At 38.1% G+C, this 21,003-nt stretch overlaps 1 protein-coding gene across 1 annotated transcript; it reads left to right on the forward strand.

Moving 5' to 3' along the window:
- Window positions 1–644: 644 nt before the first annotated feature.
- sost (sclerostin) lies at window positions 645–5,316 on the forward strand. Its single transcript, XM_055177010.2, has 2 exons — window positions 645–967; window positions 3,257–5,316. Exons 1-2 carry the CDS (start codon window positions 730–732, stop codon window positions 3,673–3,675), a joined length of 657 nt encoding a protein of 218 aa, XP_055032985.2. The 5' UTR covers window positions 645–729; the 3' UTR covers window positions 3,676–5,316.
- The last annotated feature ends 15,687 nt before the right edge of the window (window positions 5,317–21,003 follow it).

Here is a 21,003-nt window from a genome sequence, read left to right on the forward strand (position 1 = left end):
TAGGCAGCACTTAATGCACAGTAAAAAGTGCTTCATGAGAACAGCTAAAGTGAATGAGAAAATAAATAAAAAACACACTGAATTTTACAATCAGCCATAAGAATAATTTAAAATGGAAGGGAATTTAAAGGAAGATTGACACATCCAGCTGTTAATTTTATTAATGCATTGGTATGTGTATAGCTGTAGTAGTCATTTATAGCCAAGGCTATGCAGAATACTTTGCATATGTATGAGCCATTTCACAAAAATACACTTAGTTATTTAAGTCAAGCTTATAATTTTGAATGAAGTTAGTCAACACCTTTCAGTCGAAATTAGATAATGCATTACAAAACCTGTAAATACAAATTTCAATGATAAAACTTAAAGTAGCCAGTCATTCCAAATGACTGGTTTTAATTATAGAAAGTCGAGCTATTATTTGATCCTTAACCATTTTTTATTAAATGTAAATAAATGAGTTTAATTATTTATAATTACTTGACTTTCAAAGTGAAAACAGTAAAAAACAAATTGTTCATATATCTCTCGACTTGACCTTACATTTCTGCGCGTGCCCCCTCCTCCTCATAAGTTTCTGAATGAGCCTAAGCCCCTCCCACTTTGTGTAAGCGCTAAATTGCCTGTTTTTTGCGAAACCTGTGGTACTTTAAAAGGGCAAGGCTCTCACGAGAGGAGGAAACCGGTAAAAGTTTGTCCACTGATCGTCTCGCGCTCTGTTTCAGCATGCAGGTGTCTTTGGCGCTCGTGCATTGCGGCGCGCGGCTGCTGCTGTTGCTGCTGCTGCAGGGATGTTTCACAGCTGCGCACGGATGGAGGGCTTTTAAAAATGATGCTACAGAAATTATACCAGAATATACGGAGGACACACAGCGACCCGAGGAGCGGATACTGTCCGACAATAGCACACTGAACCGGGCAAAGAACGGAGGAAGGAGGTCATCGGCCAACTCACATACTTATGGTATGTTACAAGAAACACATCTTTAATTCATGTCAGTATAACTTGATCACATAAGTCGTAATCAAATACATTACAGATTTTTTATTTTAAAGTCAAAATCTTCCTTTGAAGTATATAAAAAATTTAAATACAAATTTAAAATCTAATATATTTCTTTTTATATTATTTTAATTAAACTAACATTTTATTAATTAACACATAAATAATTAAAATAGAACCTTGTACAAGTATTAGGAATTTTTTAAACTTTGTTTTCTGATATCATTGGATGATCTACAAATAAACACCGAACTAGACTTATTTGTAATTATATGCGTATTTGATGCTGCATGGCGCAATATGATACGTCTTCAAAAACTAAAAATATTTAAACCATTTATATAGGTATATACATCACTGTTAATAACGTTTTGTACATTCAAGTAATCACAATTAGGGTAACACAATAACAGCTTAACGTATTTAAAATGATTTGTTATGAAATACATGCGGTAGTGTCAAATAAACAATTTCAACGCGCACTGCTTATAATATTTAACTGCGTAATGTTTAAAATTTGACTATACACCATCAAACGGTCACGGGGCTAAATAAAATTTGGTACCAGAACGTGTTAAACCCACCTAGTAGCCTATCTTTGGGAATTCACACTGCGTTTATAGTTTAATTTATGCAAGGCACGCACAGCCATCATCCATAAAAAATAAAAACATTATAGTGGTGTTGGCTAAAAATACACGTGTCAGTTTTTAAATAAATGCTCTGAGGTAGTTGTGCACGTTTCAAGATGAATACACGATGATACACCTTTTCACCAGCTTAAGTGATGCACTGACTGATAAACCCTTTTCATTACACAATTTGAAATAATTAGTCAAGGTCTGCCTTGCCATAACCATCTAATTGCAACAGTATGGCTTAAAATGTGAGAAGTTATTCTTAGGGGTAGTTTCTTCAGGATATTGCCATGTAAGTGAATGACTCCCACCTGTGAAAAGCAAAACTTAAATTCAAACCCACAATTGGTGTGATATTTACGAAAAATATATGAACTTGTTTCCAGAGCACACATCAAGACTTTGGTCTAAAGCAAAATGCCAAAAAGTAAACTTTTGTCTAGGACTTGGCTTTGGAAGCATGCTTTGGAAAACTTTTCGTAAAATCTTAATCAGTGGAGAAAACATTAAGAGATCCTTCACAGAAATGGTATTAACACATGACATTAATAACAAAAAGTAAACATTAAGCAAATTGGAAAGTGAACAAGAGATACAAGATAATCTTAAACATCTAATTATGTTAGCGAACGTAAATGATGTTGTGTAGCAGCATAAGGAAACAGTTATCAAGGCACTCGCTCAATGGGGGGTGGGATGAGGTGGGTAAATCACACTCTTATGTGCAGCTCTAAAATGGGTGACGTGTATAGTTTCTCTGGTGGTCAGTGTGGGGTCATGTAGAGATATGTTGATCTTCGCCTGGCCCTCATCCAGCTCCTTCCCACACTCACAACGAGCCCTCATAAAACATCAGATCAGACTTTCGAAGAATCATGGGAGGCAGAACCTGAACTCATCAGGCACATAAATCCTTTGTTCTCCATGAGAAAAGCCAAAGAAGGAAACGGATCTCTCCACTCACTGCTTTATCTCTTATTTGACACAACTGATGAATTGTGTTGTAATTAAGCGAAGAGCTATTGAAATACAAACAACATCTTACAGATAAACTCCATGATCATGCTATTAACTTTAAGAAATCAAAGCTTTTTGCAAAAACGTTAGATCAGATTATTTCTATTTTGTCTTTTAGGGACTTGAAGTATTCCAACCTTAATCCTTCACATATACTGTATACCTCTTTGTCCAAATTAAAACCAGATTTGTGGACATTTAAGCCCATATATCTCCATATATATCCCATATATATCTCCTTTGAAATGTTTAAAATATACATACAATTAACTTGCACTTGCCTCTCTAGAAGTACACACACACACACAAAAAAAATCTTTCATGGCAAATCCACTTTAGGGTACTTTATGCTTGTTTATATAACAGCGAGGAAAACCTTAAAGTATGTTTTGTGTATTGTAGAACAAACATTTCCCTTTTAAATCCTTAGTGTAGCAAGCATGACCATATTGAATCGATAAAAACACGTCCTGGTAGCTGTGTTTTATTTAAGATACATCCCTAAACAATTTTGTAAACATATCGGTTTGAAGTTTTGGTTGGACTGTGTTCTGCATTACGCTAACCGTTCTCTCTTTCCTCTTCTGTGCGGTAGGAGCCTCTGAACTAAGCTGCAGGGAGTTGCGTTCTACGCGCTACATTACCGACGGATCTTGCCGGAGCGTCAAGCCAGTGAAGGAACTGGTATGCTCCGGTCAATGCCTTCCATCCCATCTGATGCCAAATTCAATTCTAAGGGGAAAATGGTGGAGAAGCAATTCATCCGACTACCGTTGCATACCCGCTCACTCCCGCACCCAGCGGATACAGCTCCAGTGTCCGAACGGACCGAACAGGACGTACAAAATCCGAGTAGTCACCTCTTGCAAGTGCAAACGCTACACTCGCCATCACAACCAATCGGACCCCAAAGAGTCGACTTCCCAGAAGCCCCGGCGCAACAAGAAGCACACGCGCCTTCAGCAGGGACGTGGCCGGAGCAAAACGCCTGATATCAACAGCAATTCGTACTAAGGAGGACGTCCTTACTGTGTGTGAACTGAAAAACTCTCTCTTGCTCACATACACACTCACTTACACACACATACGAACACACCTATATACATGCGTACTTCCGAGACGGCAATCCTCAACTGCAAGGGAGGAGAAGAAAACGGACTAAATGAATTACCATTTCCAATGTATTTCAGATGTCTCACTGTTTGTATGTGCTTTTGAGGCTAAATAGTCCCAGTAAGAGAGATGTTTGATTACAGAACACTAGAGGACTAATGGACTTTTGAGTGCTGTTGTGACAGATTAGTTCAGGGAATGTGATAGCCGATCACTTCATGAAATTTTTGAGGAAGGATTATTTCCTTAGGAACAACTCCCCAAGCTCATGCCTAAGCAGTTCATTCCTAGTTTGAAGGTCATTGAAAGTTTAAGCTAACCAAGGTCAAACACCAACAACTATTGACTGATCCAAACATGTCTCTGATTTGAATGTTTAAAAACAATATCTGGCATCCTCTTTTGGGATACGGTGCACTGTATGATTTGACCGTCCGATGTGGTTGAGCCCAAGAGACACGCTGCTGTTGACAGATTGCGGAGGCCCAGAATTCTTAACCTTGCTCATTTAACCAACCCATGAGTCCTCTTGACAGGTTGGGAAGCTGAGCCAGTCATTATGCAAGTTTCATTTCCACAAGAAACTTATCTGAACTGGCAGTACAGCCGTGTTACGGAGAGTTTGAAAAGTTGTGTCAGCCCTCCACGAGTCCCCAGAGGTCAAGAACCGCAATCGGTATTTCTGTGACTTGTCCTAATTGCCAAATAGTTCCATTCCTGTGTTTAGGATTTGAGTCATAAAAAGCCATTTCCTCTAGACATGGTCAGTTCCTGTTTGTTAGAAGACCCGAAAAAGAGGCCCACATGTGCGAGAATCTGTTGCCTTGCGGGCATAGAACTTTGCATCGCCATTCTTCATGGAAACCATTTGGAGATATTCAGCCATCTGCAATCACTAGCAGATATCTAAATTGTTACCTACATCCATTACTAAACTTCTCAGTGAAGATCATCAATCCTGTGTCCTCATCTGCTTTTTGACAGGAACGATGAGACATTGAGGTTACTTGGCTGGATGTTGATATTGCGCCGGATAAAGAAATAAGAGATTGCCAAATTGGACAGTTTTGTCTACAAACACCGCCATTCCACAATCCTGGCTCCGGCCCATTTTGTTGATTTGTGCAAATCGTTCGACTAAAGAAATTTCTGCTCATGACTTCCTCGCCTCTGTTTTCTAAACAGTGCTGACAGGGTTTGCTTATTTTTCAATAGTGTATTTGGAATAGCAACTGGAAGGGATTTTTCTAATGTAAACACAGTTGGCCATAAATAGCAATGTACATACTGTACCTGTGTGGTCTTTTTTTTAGCGGGATCCTCGAAATGAAGGAGTGCTCGACAAATAGATCCACACCCAAAAGACTGTTACAAAGAATGAACTGCATATATTTATTTTTTGAATTTCACTTTTTAAATTATTTATGCAATCTTTTTGTAGAAAATAATAGCCATTATTGTACTATGTATGTAATTATAGTGAATTTCGTAACAAAAAAAGGATAACATGAATAAAGTTAAGCAATGTATATGTGAAAAGAAGTGTGTTTGTTATCATTCTTCTCAGACTGCTTTGACAGATCCTTTCTGCTCTCGTTCAGCGCCCGCACGCTAAGTCTGTCCTTCAATAAGCCCTCTGTAAACAATACTGTGCAATTAGGAAGTAGAGGCTTTGTAGCACTTTGGAATGTCTAAGACACCTTTACAAAAGGCGAGAGGAGGAAATCGGCATAAAAAAATCCCCACGTCAGATGGCAACAGCACAGTCACAACAGAAACGACTCTTTTTTTTGTCAAGTATGGTGAACTCAACCCATAGGCCGGAATTCATTTGTTTGTTTAAGCTTTTGATAATACTCACAGTCTGAGCCAAACATTGTAAAGGAAACATAGATTGGCAGGCTTGTTTTAGTCTTTCTAATCTTGATGCCCTGTGTGTGTGTGTGTGTGTGTGTGTGTGTGTGTGTGTGTCCTGTCTGTTACACGCTTCACTGCTTTGTGTACTTCAACTTCTTATATTTGTCTAACCGGGTCCAGACTTTCCAGTACACAAAACTAAACGCAGTGATTGCATAACGTCATCAAGCAAATTAAACTTTTATTTACAACGTGGTGGAGTTTATGACTACAAGATACATAATCAAACGCAGAAGATGAACAAACCATAATTCTTTATCTATTAGACCTCAATGGCAACATCTACTACGGCAGTCCTGGTATCAATATCAGGTCACATTCATTGCCAATCCACGTGGCATGCTTTTGCTCAAAAAGCTGGAAGGCATAGGCATTCCCAAGTAATTCAAGAACAAGTGTTTAAATGTGCCACACGAGTAGTTCCCAAAAAATGAATGCTGACAAAGCATCTGACCCGAGTTACGAGTCCTGAATGCAGTATTTGGGAGGAACCTGGCACAGATCTTCACAGCCACAGGGGAAGCATGTGTATGCAAGAGAGGTCAACTGAGACTTACTCTCAATGTGTGTTTAACACTTTAGTGCTTGATTCGTAGTCACTCAGACCTTAAAGTCTCCAGAGACAATATGCTTTTGTTGAGGTCTAAAAGTGGCATTCAATTCAATCCACTTGACTGACGATGAACCAGAGAAAAAATGGATTGATAAGAGGCTGTTCTGTCACAACTTACTTAACAGAGTTCTCAAAGGTCTTTGGGATGTTTTCCTAAAATCTTAAAAGAATAATTGGACACAATAAATTATGAATTGTTGTATAAGTGTGTTTTAGGTGTATAATATAGATTAGAAAATAGTTTGTTCTTGCAAGATGACAATGAAAACTCTCAGAAGTTGTTATACTGTCAGAGACATCGTCTCTGAAGGAAATTCAAAAGGAGACATTAGTGAGATAAAAGAAACATCATTAAAGGAAAATCGCTGTCTGTGAAAAACATTTGAGATGATCTTTGTGAGGTTCACAGTGTGTATAATAAGTCTAGAGGTTATACAATGACTCTTCACCTTCCCGTGTCTCTACAGTAAATGCATACGCTAACCTCATTATCACAGTATACAGTGGACTTTAAACACATGAGGATGATCATGTAAATCTGACTGAACCACTGCAATTAATTCAATTCCATTTGGACTGGATACATGCAAACCTATTTTTTCCCCAAATCTAGGCTTAAAAAAACATCAGATGAGGTTAAGTTTTACACTGATTCACATAAGTAGATGACCTCGGGTACTGCCTAAAAACAAAATAAATCACCTTCTAGTGATTATTGATCTGTTGGCTGAGACCGTGCTGTATGTTTTGGCTCAAAAAAGTAAGTTGAATTCTCACAGTTGCTTGAAAAATGCACAGTGGCCAAACGAGTAGAACATCTTTTGAATACGAAATCCCAGAGACCATATGTAAGAAATACAGAAACAGAGGGACCAAGATTCCACAACATATAAGTCGCTCCATAGTATAAGTCACAACAATCAAAAATACGTCATGAAGACAAAAAATATTTGTAAAAGTCGCAGTGGACTATACGTCGCATTTATTTAGAAAATTATTTCACAAAATCCAAGCCGAAGACAATAGCACAAAGAACAGCAGGCTGAATAGGTGTCCGTACGTTAACGTAATACAAACAGTTACTTACACAATACACAATAGCATACTGAACATACCTGGAAGTCTGAATAGGCTAAATCAACCGTACAAGCCAACGTGCATCAAGTTCGCAGGGTCGTCATTCCACATCACTGAATCCATTGAATTACATAAATACAGGAGCAGCATATAGCAGACTCTCGCGGCTGTAGACGGTAATGTTGTCTCTTGGTTCATATATGTCAAATTGATTAATTCATATTGACTTACAAGTCACACCGGACTATAAGTCGCAGGACCAGCCAAACTATGAAAAAAGTGCGACTTAAGGGCCGATCACATTATAACAATAACTATTAAAAAATATAGCCAATCGTTTTATATTAAAGAGAATAGCGAAGTTCACACCACAACTATAACGATAAAGACACATTGAACGATATCGTTGGGATCACTTTCTGAGTGATTTTTCTCACCTGATGAAAGATAAACCATTGACAGTCAATCAAATCTATTTGAAATTCAAGTGTTATGTCCATAACATAAAATTATCTCAGGTATCCAGCGCTGATGGAGTTGCTTTGAAATTCACTACGTAATGCTTTTTTTCCTCCCACACTGATTACGCTAAAAGGTAAGATATTATTACACAAAGTACTAGATTCACTGTTTAGAGTTACGCGAAACGCAGTGTGTTTAATACATCTGCTGGTTATCCGCAGTGTAAATTGAATGCATTTACATATTCAGTGACATTTTTGCAACAATTGCAAAAGTTTTCATTACAAGAAACAACCAATATTAGTTAAAGCCATTAAAGGCAAGTGATTTGCACGAATGCCGTGTGCGTGAGTGAATTAGCATACATTTATCATTATGATGTGTACGCTAATATATTTATCGTTATAGTTATCGTTATAATGTAAACGGCCCTTTATAGTCCAGAAAACACGGTACTCTAGATCTACGCACAGCAAGCATAGCCAAAGAAGAAGGCAAACAGGACTACTAAAACTCACAAGAACAAAGGGTTTAATGAGACTAATTAAAAGACACAGCTGGAAACAATAAGCAAAGCAACAGAAACCTAAAGACAAAAATATAGGAGTAAGCACCAATTACAGATACTTTACAGATCATTGTTTCAAGTTTCGACTCATTACGACAAAGCTTTGATGAGATACAGCTTGACTTCTGTTTCTTGTTGACTGTCATATTTATCACAGCATGATTCAGTTGTTACCAAAATCCATTCGATAACTTCTGCAAGCCTTGTTAGTAACATTATCTAGGATGAATGTGCTGAAAATCAGACTAGGTTTGTGAGTAAAGTAGCATAAAAACATCGTACATAAAAACAATTTTAAATCAACAGCTCAAGTTCAGCTCAGGATTAGAAGTAAACGTAGAAAAAGAATTGTTTAGAGTAGTCTAGGTTAGTCATAATTTTTATGTCATAACTGTTGTAAGTCAGGTACATAAAAATGTAAAGTGATCTCATTTCAGTCCCAAAACTAAGACTGATTACCCCTAACTAATTGCTATTCGGTCAGACTAGTTCTTAAGGCACAGTCTTAACTTACCGGCTATGTTTATGCAACCGGCCCCAGACGGTGTTGAATGAAATACGCAATAGTCTCATTTTAAGCTGAAGGTACTGTAGCACTAGGGGGTTTGACTGCGGGACCCACAAAGGAGTCAGGGGGCAAGTTAGACTCTTCCAAGTGAGTGTGCCAAATTTCATAACTTCCTTTTGAATGCTTCTTATTGCCTGCCATGGAATCCAGTGGCGTAATTTTGCTAACAAAAACAATAGCATGTACTTTCAGCGCATAATAAAACACATTAAAGAGAAAAGGAGTCATAGCATAAAGACAGACAAAATCGCTGAGGAATTTATGCAATACAGTACACGGTACTGAAAAGATTACTGAAGATTACTCAAATTTGAAATGTTTATGCCACAGTCGGCCTGCCTAAATACGCAATTCAAGTTAAAAAACCAAGAATCCAATTTCCAAAGTCAAACACATGTGGGCTATGACGGATGCGTTTGGATACGCACGTTTGTTTTCCATGGGCCACTCCCTTATCAGGTCATACGAACTAATAGTTTAAAATTTAAAGCAGAGCAGCCCATGGCATGAATCTGGGAATATGGGAAGTGCGATAAAGCACAGTGTGATCCGGTCGTGCTGGCTGAAGGAAAGTCCAGGGTCAGGGCAAAAAGGAGAAACTGGAGCCACTCAGCATGTTCTCCATCAACCCCCCGTCCCAAAGCTTTCAAGTGTCCAGTGCGCACTGCATTCAAAGACGGAGTCCTGGGCCTACAAGTGGTAAAGGGACACACCTTGGCAGGGTGCATATCAATGATCCATGAAGGACGGCTCAGTGGGACGTCTGCTGGGGGATGAACGGATGTGTCCAGGAATGGATGGAAGCATCATGGGTCAGCAGCATTCGATGAGGCTTGACCGTCCCAACCAAGTGGCAGCATCCGATGTAGCCCAAAGATATGCGGGGAGGAAACCCGAGCGGGAGATGAAACCGGATACACAGTAAACATTTACAATGCTAACCCAAAACAAATATGCATTGGCGGTGCTCCGGGCATTTTTTTGCCTTGATTGTCGCCATTTGGAACCAATATGGCAAAAGGCCCTGGGACTCTTGTAGAAATAGACAAAGCTGAGAAAAACATGGCCTACGCAATGTGTTTGTGTGGGGAGCGAAGAAACATTTGTATCAGCGCTAACCGCAGGCTCTGCCAGCTGGGTGTCGAGTCTTGGCTGTAGTTTGCAGTTTATTTGTTTAAAAGATTACAGTCTATCCAAGTTAAACATACACCTTGAACATAACCCTTCTCTGCCAATAAACACATGCCAAGCGGTATGAGTGTATGTGCTAAGGGCTCCTGCATAACATTTAGATGGGAGGGAGAAAGGCCTGTTAAAGCATGTGTGACATCATCATGTGATGTCATGGGCAGGCTGGTCAGACAGTTATATTATACTGATTCACAGAAAATTAAACTAATTTTAAACTTATATTAAACTGTTAGTTGACATCATTTTGCTGATGTCAACTGCACACAATTTTTAAGGCTGTTTTAAAGGTAAAACCCTGGTAAATATGACAAAAGGGGAGTGGGTGTTTGTAAGTCTGGAAGTTTTTATTATTTTTTATTGCATTTTTGGATCCTTGCATGACAAGTGTTCTAGAACATAAAATAAACAAATTAAATCAGCTCAGTTTTATTTTTTTCCAAGACAAAAAGATATAAGAGTGACTGGCTAAAGTGCCAGTCCATTCTTCTTAAAGGATTAGTCAATTTTCTTTAAAAAAAAATCCAGATAATTTACTCACCAGCATGTCATCCAAAATGTTGATGTCTTTTTTTGTTCAGTCGAGAAGAAATTATGATTTTTGAGGAAAACATTCCAGGATTTTTCTCATTTTAATGGACTTTAATGAACCCCAACACTTAACAATTTTAATGCAGTTTAATATTACAGTTTCAACGCAGCTTTAAAGGACTCTAAACAATCCCAAACGAGGCATAAGGGTCTTATCTAGCTAAACGATTGTCATTTTTGGCAAGAAAAATAAAAAATATGCACTTTTAATCCACAACTTCTCGTCTTCCTCCGGCTGTGTGACACACCAGCGCGACCTCACGTAATTGAGTAATGACGTCGAAAGGTGACATGTTTCATATATGAAACGCACATTTGCAGACCATTTTAAACAATAAACTGACACAAAGACATTAATTAGTATCATTCCACATACAACAACGTCGAAATTGTCCTTTTCGTCCACATTTGTAAACACTGGGGCGTAGTTTCAATACGTCATCCGTGACCTCTTGACGTGATGATGTATTACGCGAGGTCGCGCTGGCGCGTCACAGGACCGAGACAGGAAGACGAGAAGTTGTGGTTTAAAAGTGCATATTTTTTATTTTTTTTTTGCCAAAAATGACAATAGTTTCACTAGATAAGACCCTTATGCCTCGTTTGAGATTGTTAATAGTCCTTTGAAACTGCAATTTTAAACTGCATTGAAACTGTTAAGTATTGGGGTCCATTAAAGTCCATTAAAATGTCCTGGAGAAAAATCCTGGAAACTTTTCCTCAAAAAACAAAATTTCTTCTCGACTGAACAAAGAAAGACATCAACATTTTGGATGACATGGTTCATGATTTTTTTATGGACTAATCCTTTAACACTAGCTTTGTTTATGTTCAATACAATTTTATGGAAAGTTTGTATGTATTTTACGAGGTGGCTAATTCGTATGAATCTGTACTATTAAATTTGTACATTTCAGTACGATTTCCTTTCCCTTCGTGACGTCCTTCATACGAATAAGCCAACTCTTAAAATATGTACAATTCCCATGAGATCAGGTTGGCATGTTACGATCAGAGCGAGTCTAAAGAATCAATTGATATTAACCAAAAAATAAACACGGCAACCAAACTCTTGCTTCCATCCAAACTCGAAAACCAGAAAAATTATTGGCTGCATAATGTCTATGCCCAAAAGGCAATTATATTGTATAGAAAATATGGTGCCATTAAAAACCCATAAGGGTCACACCCACCTCTCATCACCCAGATATGTATCGCAGCGGTTTCTGATCATGGCAGAACGCTTTCAATTTGCACATCATGCTGCAATTCTTTTGCCCAGAGCTTTAATACGTCTCTATTGCATTACCTCACCACTCAACACAGTGTCTGACAGCTCTAATGCGGGTTTCAGTATGTGTCGGTTAAAATGCCACTCCACTACTTCAAAATCTCCAAAAAGCTACAGAAGAAATTCAGAAACCTGGGATATAATACGCCACATCCATTTTGCCAGATTCTGATTCATTTTTTTTGCATATTACAGACAATTGGTAGGCATTTGTAACTGTTTTCAACACAATTATTTAAAGTGCACCTATTTCATTGCTAAAAAACAAACTTATTTTGCGTATTTGATATAATACAATGTGTTTGTGTGGTTTATGGTTCAAAAACACATTATTTTCCACATAGCCTACCGTACATTTTGTAGCTCCAGATTTCACTCTCTTTCTGAAACGCACTGATTTTGTACAAAACTCATTGATTTAAAAAAGTGCTGTGTCCCTGATTGGCCAGCTAATCTGTACGTTGTGATTGGCCTGAATACCTCTGACATCAGCCGGAAATGTGACGCTCCTTACCATGTTTGAAAGATTCGCTCACAATGCAATGCTAACAGGATTTAACTTACAGGCTGTGAGTCCAAGTGGGAGGAATTATGATAATGTCGGTCTTGTCTACATCACCAATCCCAGGAAGTAAACTGTTACCTACAATTTGTGTGTTTGTTATAGTCCAAAAAAAAGATTTACGTTGAAAACGGTAACAAGCGTCATTGTTTACTTTGGGGTTTGTACATTTTGCATATCGTTAACATGTACTAATACACTCACCAAAGGAAATGTAAAATTGTGAATCTTTATTATAAATGCCTTTGTTTGACCGGCATGTGCTAAACTTTACTTTCTAATCTCAACTCGTGGTCTAATAGTTCTTGTTACTTGAAAAACAATGTGATTCTCTGAGTTACATGTGCCCTTTATTTGACTGCATTCCAGATGGAGACTGTTTTGATTTTTGGTATTTTCAGTGCTCTGATTAATCAGTCTGTTTTGAATCCTTAAAAAAAAAAGAATAAAGAAATAAGCAATCAGTAAAATGCGGTGAAAATTGCTTCCTACCCGTGTGGCCTGGTGCGTAGCCCAAAAGAGGGTTAGCAGATATCTTTTGGATCTCTGAAGCTTAGAGGGATTTTAAGCTAGTGATCGATTCAGCTTTCTAGCTTTATCAGATAACATACAGCCTTAGGGAATATCCATGCAAACAGAGGTGTCTAAATGTTGATTGAAAAACTTTAAAATCCCTTAAATAGCACAAGGACTATAGAATGAGTTTCAGAACTTGAAGCATAACATGCTTCAAGTTGATAAATATGTAATATACTTTGACTTGAGCAGGAGTTTGAATACTCAGAGTTAAGTATCAGCCTCATGACCAGTTCCAGTCTTATTTGTTGGCTTTCTACAGCTTCTGGGAGTAATGGCACAAAGGTTGTTTATCAATCTGCCCAGACATTAAGCTTTGTAAATCTACTGAAATCAGTTTTTTAAGGGAGTTACTGGATATACATGAGCAGAACTGTACAGGGTATAGTCCACTTTGTTTCGGTGTCAAATTAATTCTGTGAAATAATCTGTACTTAATACCTTTGGACACACAGAAACTCTATACACAAAGTCTCTTTTTATCAGTCTATATATTTTATGCTACTTTTACAGTATACCAGCACCAGTACATAACAGTGATAAAGTGATTGGCCACTTTCAGTCAGACAGTCTCTTCCTGTCTATTACAATTTTGCGTTTAAAAGACGTCTAATTGCTATTCGAGCACAGCCTAGACGTCTAGGTTAAAACAAGGCAAAATTTGGGCTGTCAGTTAAAATGTAATAGATGTCTAACCAGGGGCGTCATCGTAAGTGGGAGGAAAAGGGTGACTGAGTATATAGGGCCCTGGCAAGTGAGAGGCCCTTGAAGATCTTGAAGTTACACTGCAAAAAACAACTTTTTACTTAGCATTTTTGTCTTGTTTTTAGGAGAAATATCTAAAAATTCTTAATTTAAGATGCTTTTTCTTGATGAGCAAAATGACCTTAGAAAAAAGTCTAGTTTTTAAATTTTTTAATTGAAAGAATATTTTTTTCAGTGTATATGTTGTACATACAGGTATATTGTGTTGCTTCTGCCTTATAAAATGATCAAACTTTGTTATAACTTTAAGATGGTGTGATGATAATAAACTAAAAAATATATATAATATGAATTAAAAAAAAAGTATTGCTTGCTGGATGAGGGCCATACTTTTCAAAAGCATTGCTACACAAGACTGCTCAAAGATTTGATTCATTTCTTATTCATGTCTTACTCAGTTTCCTTTTTCCCAGTTGCAGATCCACATGGATCACTTCTGAAGCAGAGACATTTCTCAATTCATTTAGATTTTTCCTTTAAATTGAGCTCGTCCTTTGTATATTTTATTTGGGAGAAAGACTGATGGGCAAACAGCTCACTTTATAGCCCAATGGAGGATACATGTAACAAGATGATTTCTGCAGCAGATGGCCAAGACCTTCATTCATCAGATAAAGAACAGTTTAGAAATCAGATGTCAACAGTGTAGGAAGATGCAAGTTGGCATGTCAATTTTCCATCCATCAAGGTCTCTCCAAAAACCACAAACAGGTTTTGGTATATCTGTCAACTGAAATCCCGTACTCGTATGTATATGGATTCTTTTTTAAGGTTTACCAATTTTTTTCCAGTTAATAAAACATATATAAATCAACCATTTCTTTTCAAAGCAATTGTCAAAACATCAAGCCAGCAGAGGAAAACAATTATGAGGGAAATGAACATGTCGTACTCATGTGCGTCGTAACTACGTGTTTTAATATTTCTTCTAACACATGCAAAGATCATTATCAACCTGAAAACGACCACAAAAATGTCGGTTTTCTGCAAGAGATTGTGAGCGATTACTGTAATGGACAAATAATACATTTCTGCTTGCCTACAGATTGGACGTAGTTTTATCATAAATACATAAAATTACATTTTTGTTGTACACCACAATGGCATGTAATTGTTTCCTAAGGTTTCTAATAACTGTTAAGACCATGATAATGGCTAAGTCAATACATAACAGAAACACCAAGTCAACCAAACCCAGCCGTAGGGTCACCTGCCTTGAAATACATTACCTGAACCCTGGCTAAAATAACACTTGGTAAATCCCACTAGATATAGACCAACTTTAAAGCACAGTTCAGTCCTTGACAGACAGGTATCAAGTGTGTAACCCAATAACACGCTATCTTCTAAAACTTTCAAATATCTTCTGCTTTCATGCTCACTTTTTATCTTTGCCAAACCCTTAAAGATATTATTTTTAATCCAACCAGATGAGGGCACTTTTTTCTTTCTGAAGCACAGCATTAAACTTTTTCTTTTAATTAAAAATTTCAAGGCCATCTGACTGCCATGAGTTATCATCACATTTTCTTCCATAAAATGCTTCATGTGAAATATCCACACTATTAACAAGCGACTTCAAACAGCTTTAAGCAATTTCTGGCCGCAAAAGTTAAGGAAGCCTAATAAAACGTATCGTTGTTTGAACAGCAGTATTCCTAAATGTCTTGTTGAAATCACCGACTCCTTTCAAAATTAACTAAGTCAGGGAAAAGTTTGACCGCCTCATGTGTCTCTCACGTTCAATCTGTCAAAAAAGTCCTGAGGCCCCCCTGAAACATTAGAGTCCTCTGGAAACCATAGCAATGGTAAATCCTGGATATACACGTGTGCTGTTGAATATAAATTATCCAGAGGTCGGTGAGACCCGGGGCTGAAGTCGACAGGGGAAGCAACAGCGCTCTACCCTACATCCCCTACGGTCACCTCACTAAATGAGCCATTTTGCTTTTATGGGTGAGCGCAAGTGTTGAAATCTGTGAAGCATGCTGCAGGTTCCCTTGGCTTCAGTGCATCCATCTGGACAATAAACCCCACAGCAGCCCGCCCAAAGAGACGTGCAAATAACAAACAAATGGAGCTGGTCAGAATGAATTCAGTCTATTGTTGCAATCGCTCACCATTTAATCAAAAATCGGATAAAAAGCGTAAAAGATACATCTGCAGGCGAGCAGATTACCTTCAGCTGGGATGCGTTTTTCCCGTAAAAAGACACATGCTGAAAAGTCCCTGATCTTCTCAATGGCCAGATCGGTGATTATGGTCGTTTGATTTTGCCTGGACCTAATAAATGAAAACCGAATGTGGTGAACTCATAGTTGCTGTGGAGACAAAGCAGTAATCCTTTAACAGGTGCTTTCCCGCTAAGCTTGACTGTGGATGCAGAGCACACATGCAGAAGAGGTGGCTGCTCTTTACACTGCCTCAAAACCGCAACACACATACCGCACATTCTTCTCAGCCACCTCAGGAAAGTACAAGGTGGGATCATATGCATTACGTAATCGCTAGGCATTTTAAAGGTCAACAAAAACATCTTTATTTTACTAAACTTGCATAACATCCTGTGTTTGCAATCGGACTGTGCTAATAGTCTCTAATAGATATAATAGGTTTTAAGGCTTTGTTTAGAAAAGCATGCAAAAGTCTGTTTTTGTAGTCAGATCAGCAAAAATAAACAAATTAAAATAATACAATAAACACATGAAATCTGATGTTTGTACTTGATCCAAACCACTTTCAACATGTGGGTTGAGATCCAAAACAAATGATTTTTTATAATGCATCGTACACTGTAAAAAAATGCTGCATGCAAGTTTAATAAATTTTATCTACTAATTTAAGTTTTTGACTAGTAGGGGAGAGCAGGGGCGAAAGTAAAATTTTTCAGAAAAACTTAAAGGTGAGGCGGAGGATTTTCTCAAATTTGAGAAAAGATCCTCCTTCTCCACTTTTTAAAAAAAATGCAATTGCGCAACACTCCTGATTGACAACTAGGAGGACCAATAGTCTTGATGATCCACCAGGAAAAAGAAAATCCTCCGCAATACCTTTAATTTAAAACGATAATGTTATAGACAGAGATAAATTTTTGCTGTGGTCAGTAAGTCACAAGTGTGATCTATCAATACCAGGGTGGAATTTTGTAAAAAGTAAAACAACTTAAGTATAATTTCACTTTAAACATAAGTAGTGAATTGTTACTTTCGACCTCACCTAGTAACACACAGGTGGTTCAAAAGTAACAAAAAAAAAAAAAAACAAGACAGATTTTTGTGTTACACGTGTTTTTATAAAATATACATGACTATGACCTTATTAATATGTAACTTTTTATTTTAAATTTCAGTTTTTTCAAATGTTTTAAAAGCAACCGACAGTACAAACTTAATTGTTAAGAATAAATTTTCAACAGTTTGAACACTGTATGAAAATAAAATAAAATAAAATTAGAATAATATCTATTTTCAATATGCAACAGTATTACCAGCGGGGCAAAACCATAGACTGTAAAAAAAGATGGACGACGCCTATTCGCTCTCTTACATTGGTGAAAAGTGAAGCCGCCAGTGTCCCGATATGGCGCTGACATCTTGGGTCTTGAGTCTGCGCAGTAGCGATTTCGGGACCAGTCCTGCGCAGTAAAGAGCAGGAAGTAAAACCGCGAAATCAAGACCCCGTCCTCGCTCTCGCAGAATGCGCATATCACACCATATCACAGCTGTCAATCATGACGTGACACCACCGTTTTTATATCATTAAATAACTAACTAAACACAAACTTATTTAAAAACAAACATTCGAATTTACATTAGCGTGATATAGTAAACTACAGTAAATGACAGAAACCAGCTTCAGAAAAAAGATAATTGAAGTGTAATTAATTTTTTTGTTGGTCTCAAGTCCCATTGAATAAAGGCCGGGATACACTGCACGATTATTGGCTGTCCCAGACGAAAGATTGGCATCGTGAAACTATCGTCGCGATTTCTGTGATCGTGGCTCTCCATCGGTGGTCCTATGTCGTACAGTGAAAGAGGTTCAAAGACGGACGTTTTCCCGGTCTTGCGTCCAAAGATAGCCTACGATAGTTTTCTGGCATTGTCAGAAATTCGGCATGATCACCACACAGTGTGTTTGCTGCTACGACCTGCGCGCCGGTATTTGTTTACCACGAGCGCATGCTGGTGACGTTGCGCAACGTGTGATGCAGCCGCCGAAGCTTCCGTGTCATCATCGTACAGTCTACACGCCTCTCGTACCCGAGTTTAAACGATACATGTCGCACAGTGTGATAAGGTTATGATCTTATAAGAGGACAAAAATCGTGCAGTGTATTCCGGGCTTAACATGGGGAGTCGGGCTTTATTACCTATACTGGGACCAGTCACTAGGGGGCGATCGAGACATTTTGGCTTCACTTTTCAGGGCTTGTGCGGCAAGCTTGGACAAAACTAACAAGTTTTACTTTCGTCCCGACAGCATCTCATCACATTTAAAGTGTAACTAAACCCCTGGTCAGAGTCTGACTCCACCCACTGGCAATATTTGAAAAATGCAAGAAAAGTGGGCAGATTCCAAGGAGATAGAGGGGACGAACTAAGTGTGTGGTGAGATCGTAACAAGGGCGTGGTGATCTTGAACCTGCTTACGTCACGAGTCATTTTTAGGACCCAACATCCAATAGGAAAATTCAACTGCAGTAGCCACCGTTCAACCTGAAGAGGGCAGGACTCAGACGTTTTTACACCATATATTGTAGTATTGAAACACTTTACATCCAAATGTCAAACCCAAAAATGTCAAATTCAAAAATCTATGAACAGCACTAATAAAGCCCCATTCTTACAGATCATTAACTAAAAAAAGTTAGTTTAGGGTTTAGTTACGCTTTAAAAACGATTTACTTTTATTTTGAAAAACTCAGAGAAGTTTCAAGATGTTTTAGAGCACTAAATAACCTTTAACACATGAAACGAAAAACACAACGCGTTATAAGAAAAAAATGACCGCTTTAAGAATTTACTTATCATGGTTGAAAACACCTTTCTGGATCTACACACAGAAAACGGATGTGTAATAACACGATATTTGTCAGCTCTGTCAAGGGTTTATGTGCTAAAGATGCTGTCATAGTTTGGGATGCAAATGTTATCAGGGCTCTGAGAAAATCGATTTGTTACTTTCGTCCCGTGTTACTTTTGCCACAGTTCAACCCTACACTCTGAAAAAATGAGTAGCACTTAAAGCTCGTAATCATAGGGGAACCATTTTAGTGCTATATAGCACCTAAAGGCACCTATGAAGAACCATCCAGGGGTGATATAGCACCAGATATGGTTCTATATAGCACAATATGGTTCTTTACACGCGCTATAGGTGCTATATAGGTGCACTAGAATGGTTCCCCTAAGATTACGAGACAGTAAACCATTTTTGGTGGTATTCAGCACCGTTTGTTTTTTGAGTGTATACAAGTTGACATTATTAACTAATTAAGTTAAAGTAAAACAAAAATGTATGTACGACTTCTTTTTACAGTGCAGTGTGAATGGTAAGATGGGATTTTAACATAGTTTTTTTCATTATTTGGGGTGCAAAATGCATGCAACATCATTCGAGGTGCACAATCTTGCCTGGAGTTGTATCCACATACTGTACACATATTTTTGCAAGCCTATATTTTGGATACAGTATATGAATGTTTTAAAGGCAAGTGGGTATTGTGCCATGAATGACTCGTGAATTTACACGTGGCAAGATGTCATGAAACGGTAAACGTGAGCAGAAACAAAATGTTTCCGTCATCTCTTTCCATAGTGACATCTACTCTTAGTTGGTGTATGAGAGAGTCTCCTGGCATCATGCTGATGCTTACATCATTACTATAGCAACTGATGTAGATACACCAGATACTCTGTCTGCACAAAAAGAACAGATTTAATTACTTGCAAAATGACAGTGAAGAGACATTTAAAATTACAAACTCAAAATCAAATCTGATTTTTGTGCAGTGTGAACAAGACCTGAAATATTTAAAGGGATAGTTCACTCCCCAAATTACCCAATTTTACATTAAAGTCAATATTTCTGCCTGAATTTATACTGCATAAGTGCTATTTTATGCACCAAAACGAAATATACAAAAATTGGCTTTTTATTATTTTGGATAAAATGGCTACTTGTGTTTTAAGGTCATACCATGGGTCTTCAACAGGGGGTCTACTACTGGGGCTCTTCCAAATGAAGTGTTTGGTTCCAAAATGCAATTAACACCATTCTTTCAAAAAAATTAGTTACCACCAAAATCAGTATTAAAAAGTAAATTCTTAATTTTACGCAAAATCCAATATCCGCCGTGTTATTCTGTCATCTTTTCTTCTTTTTTCCCAAAACGCGATAAACGCCAGTCCTCCTTCTCTGCAGAATGCAATATATCTGCTTAAAGGAACACGCCCACATTTTGGGAATTTAGCTTATTCACCGTATCCCCCAGAGTTAGATAAGTCCATACATACCTCTCTCATCTCCGTGCGTGCTGTAACTCTGTCTGACGCAGCCCCCGCTAGCTTAGCTTAGCACAAAGACTGGAAATGCATGGCTCCAGCTAGTATACTGCTCCCAATAAGTGACAAAATAACGCGATCATTTTCCTATTTATGTGTTGTGATTTGTATAGTCAAACCGTGTACAAATAACAAGGTGATATGAGACACAGCGATCTTTTAACAGTATACATACTGAGAACTATATTCTCTGAAGACGAAGCACTGCCGCATGGGCGGAGTGATCTGCTCGCAGCACACGAGAAGCCCCTGGTGAGGAGCAGAGAGTTCGGTCAGAGTTGTGCAAATCACTCCACCCATGCGGCAGTGCTTCGTCTCCCCCCCGGACCTCTGTTATTTTCACACCCTGGCTGCGGCCATGATTACACACATTATAAACAACAATGGCGGTGTGTTTAATACACACGGAATCCTAGTTTTCTCCTCTACTTTGTACTTCATGATCAACAAACAAAGAAAAACAAAATAATACTTTGATGGCATTG

The sequence above is a fragment of the Misgurnus anguillicaudatus genome, chromosome 4 (genome assembly GCF_027580225.2).
Source record: "Misgurnus anguillicaudatus chromosome 4, ASM2758022v2, whole genome shotgun sequence".
NCBI classification, from domain to species: domain Eukaryota; kingdom Metazoa; phylum Chordata; class Actinopteri; order Cypriniformes; family Cobitidae; genus Misgurnus; species Misgurnus anguillicaudatus.

Coding starts and splice junctions, on each gene's coding strand:
- sost (XM_055177010.2), top strand. CDS start 730: ATGCAGGTGTCTTTGGCGCTCGTGCATTGCGGCGCGCGGCTGCTGCTG. Junction 968..3,256: donor GGCCAACTCACATACTTATG/GTATGTTACAAG, acceptor TCTGTGCGGTAG/GAGCCTCTGAACTAAGCTGC.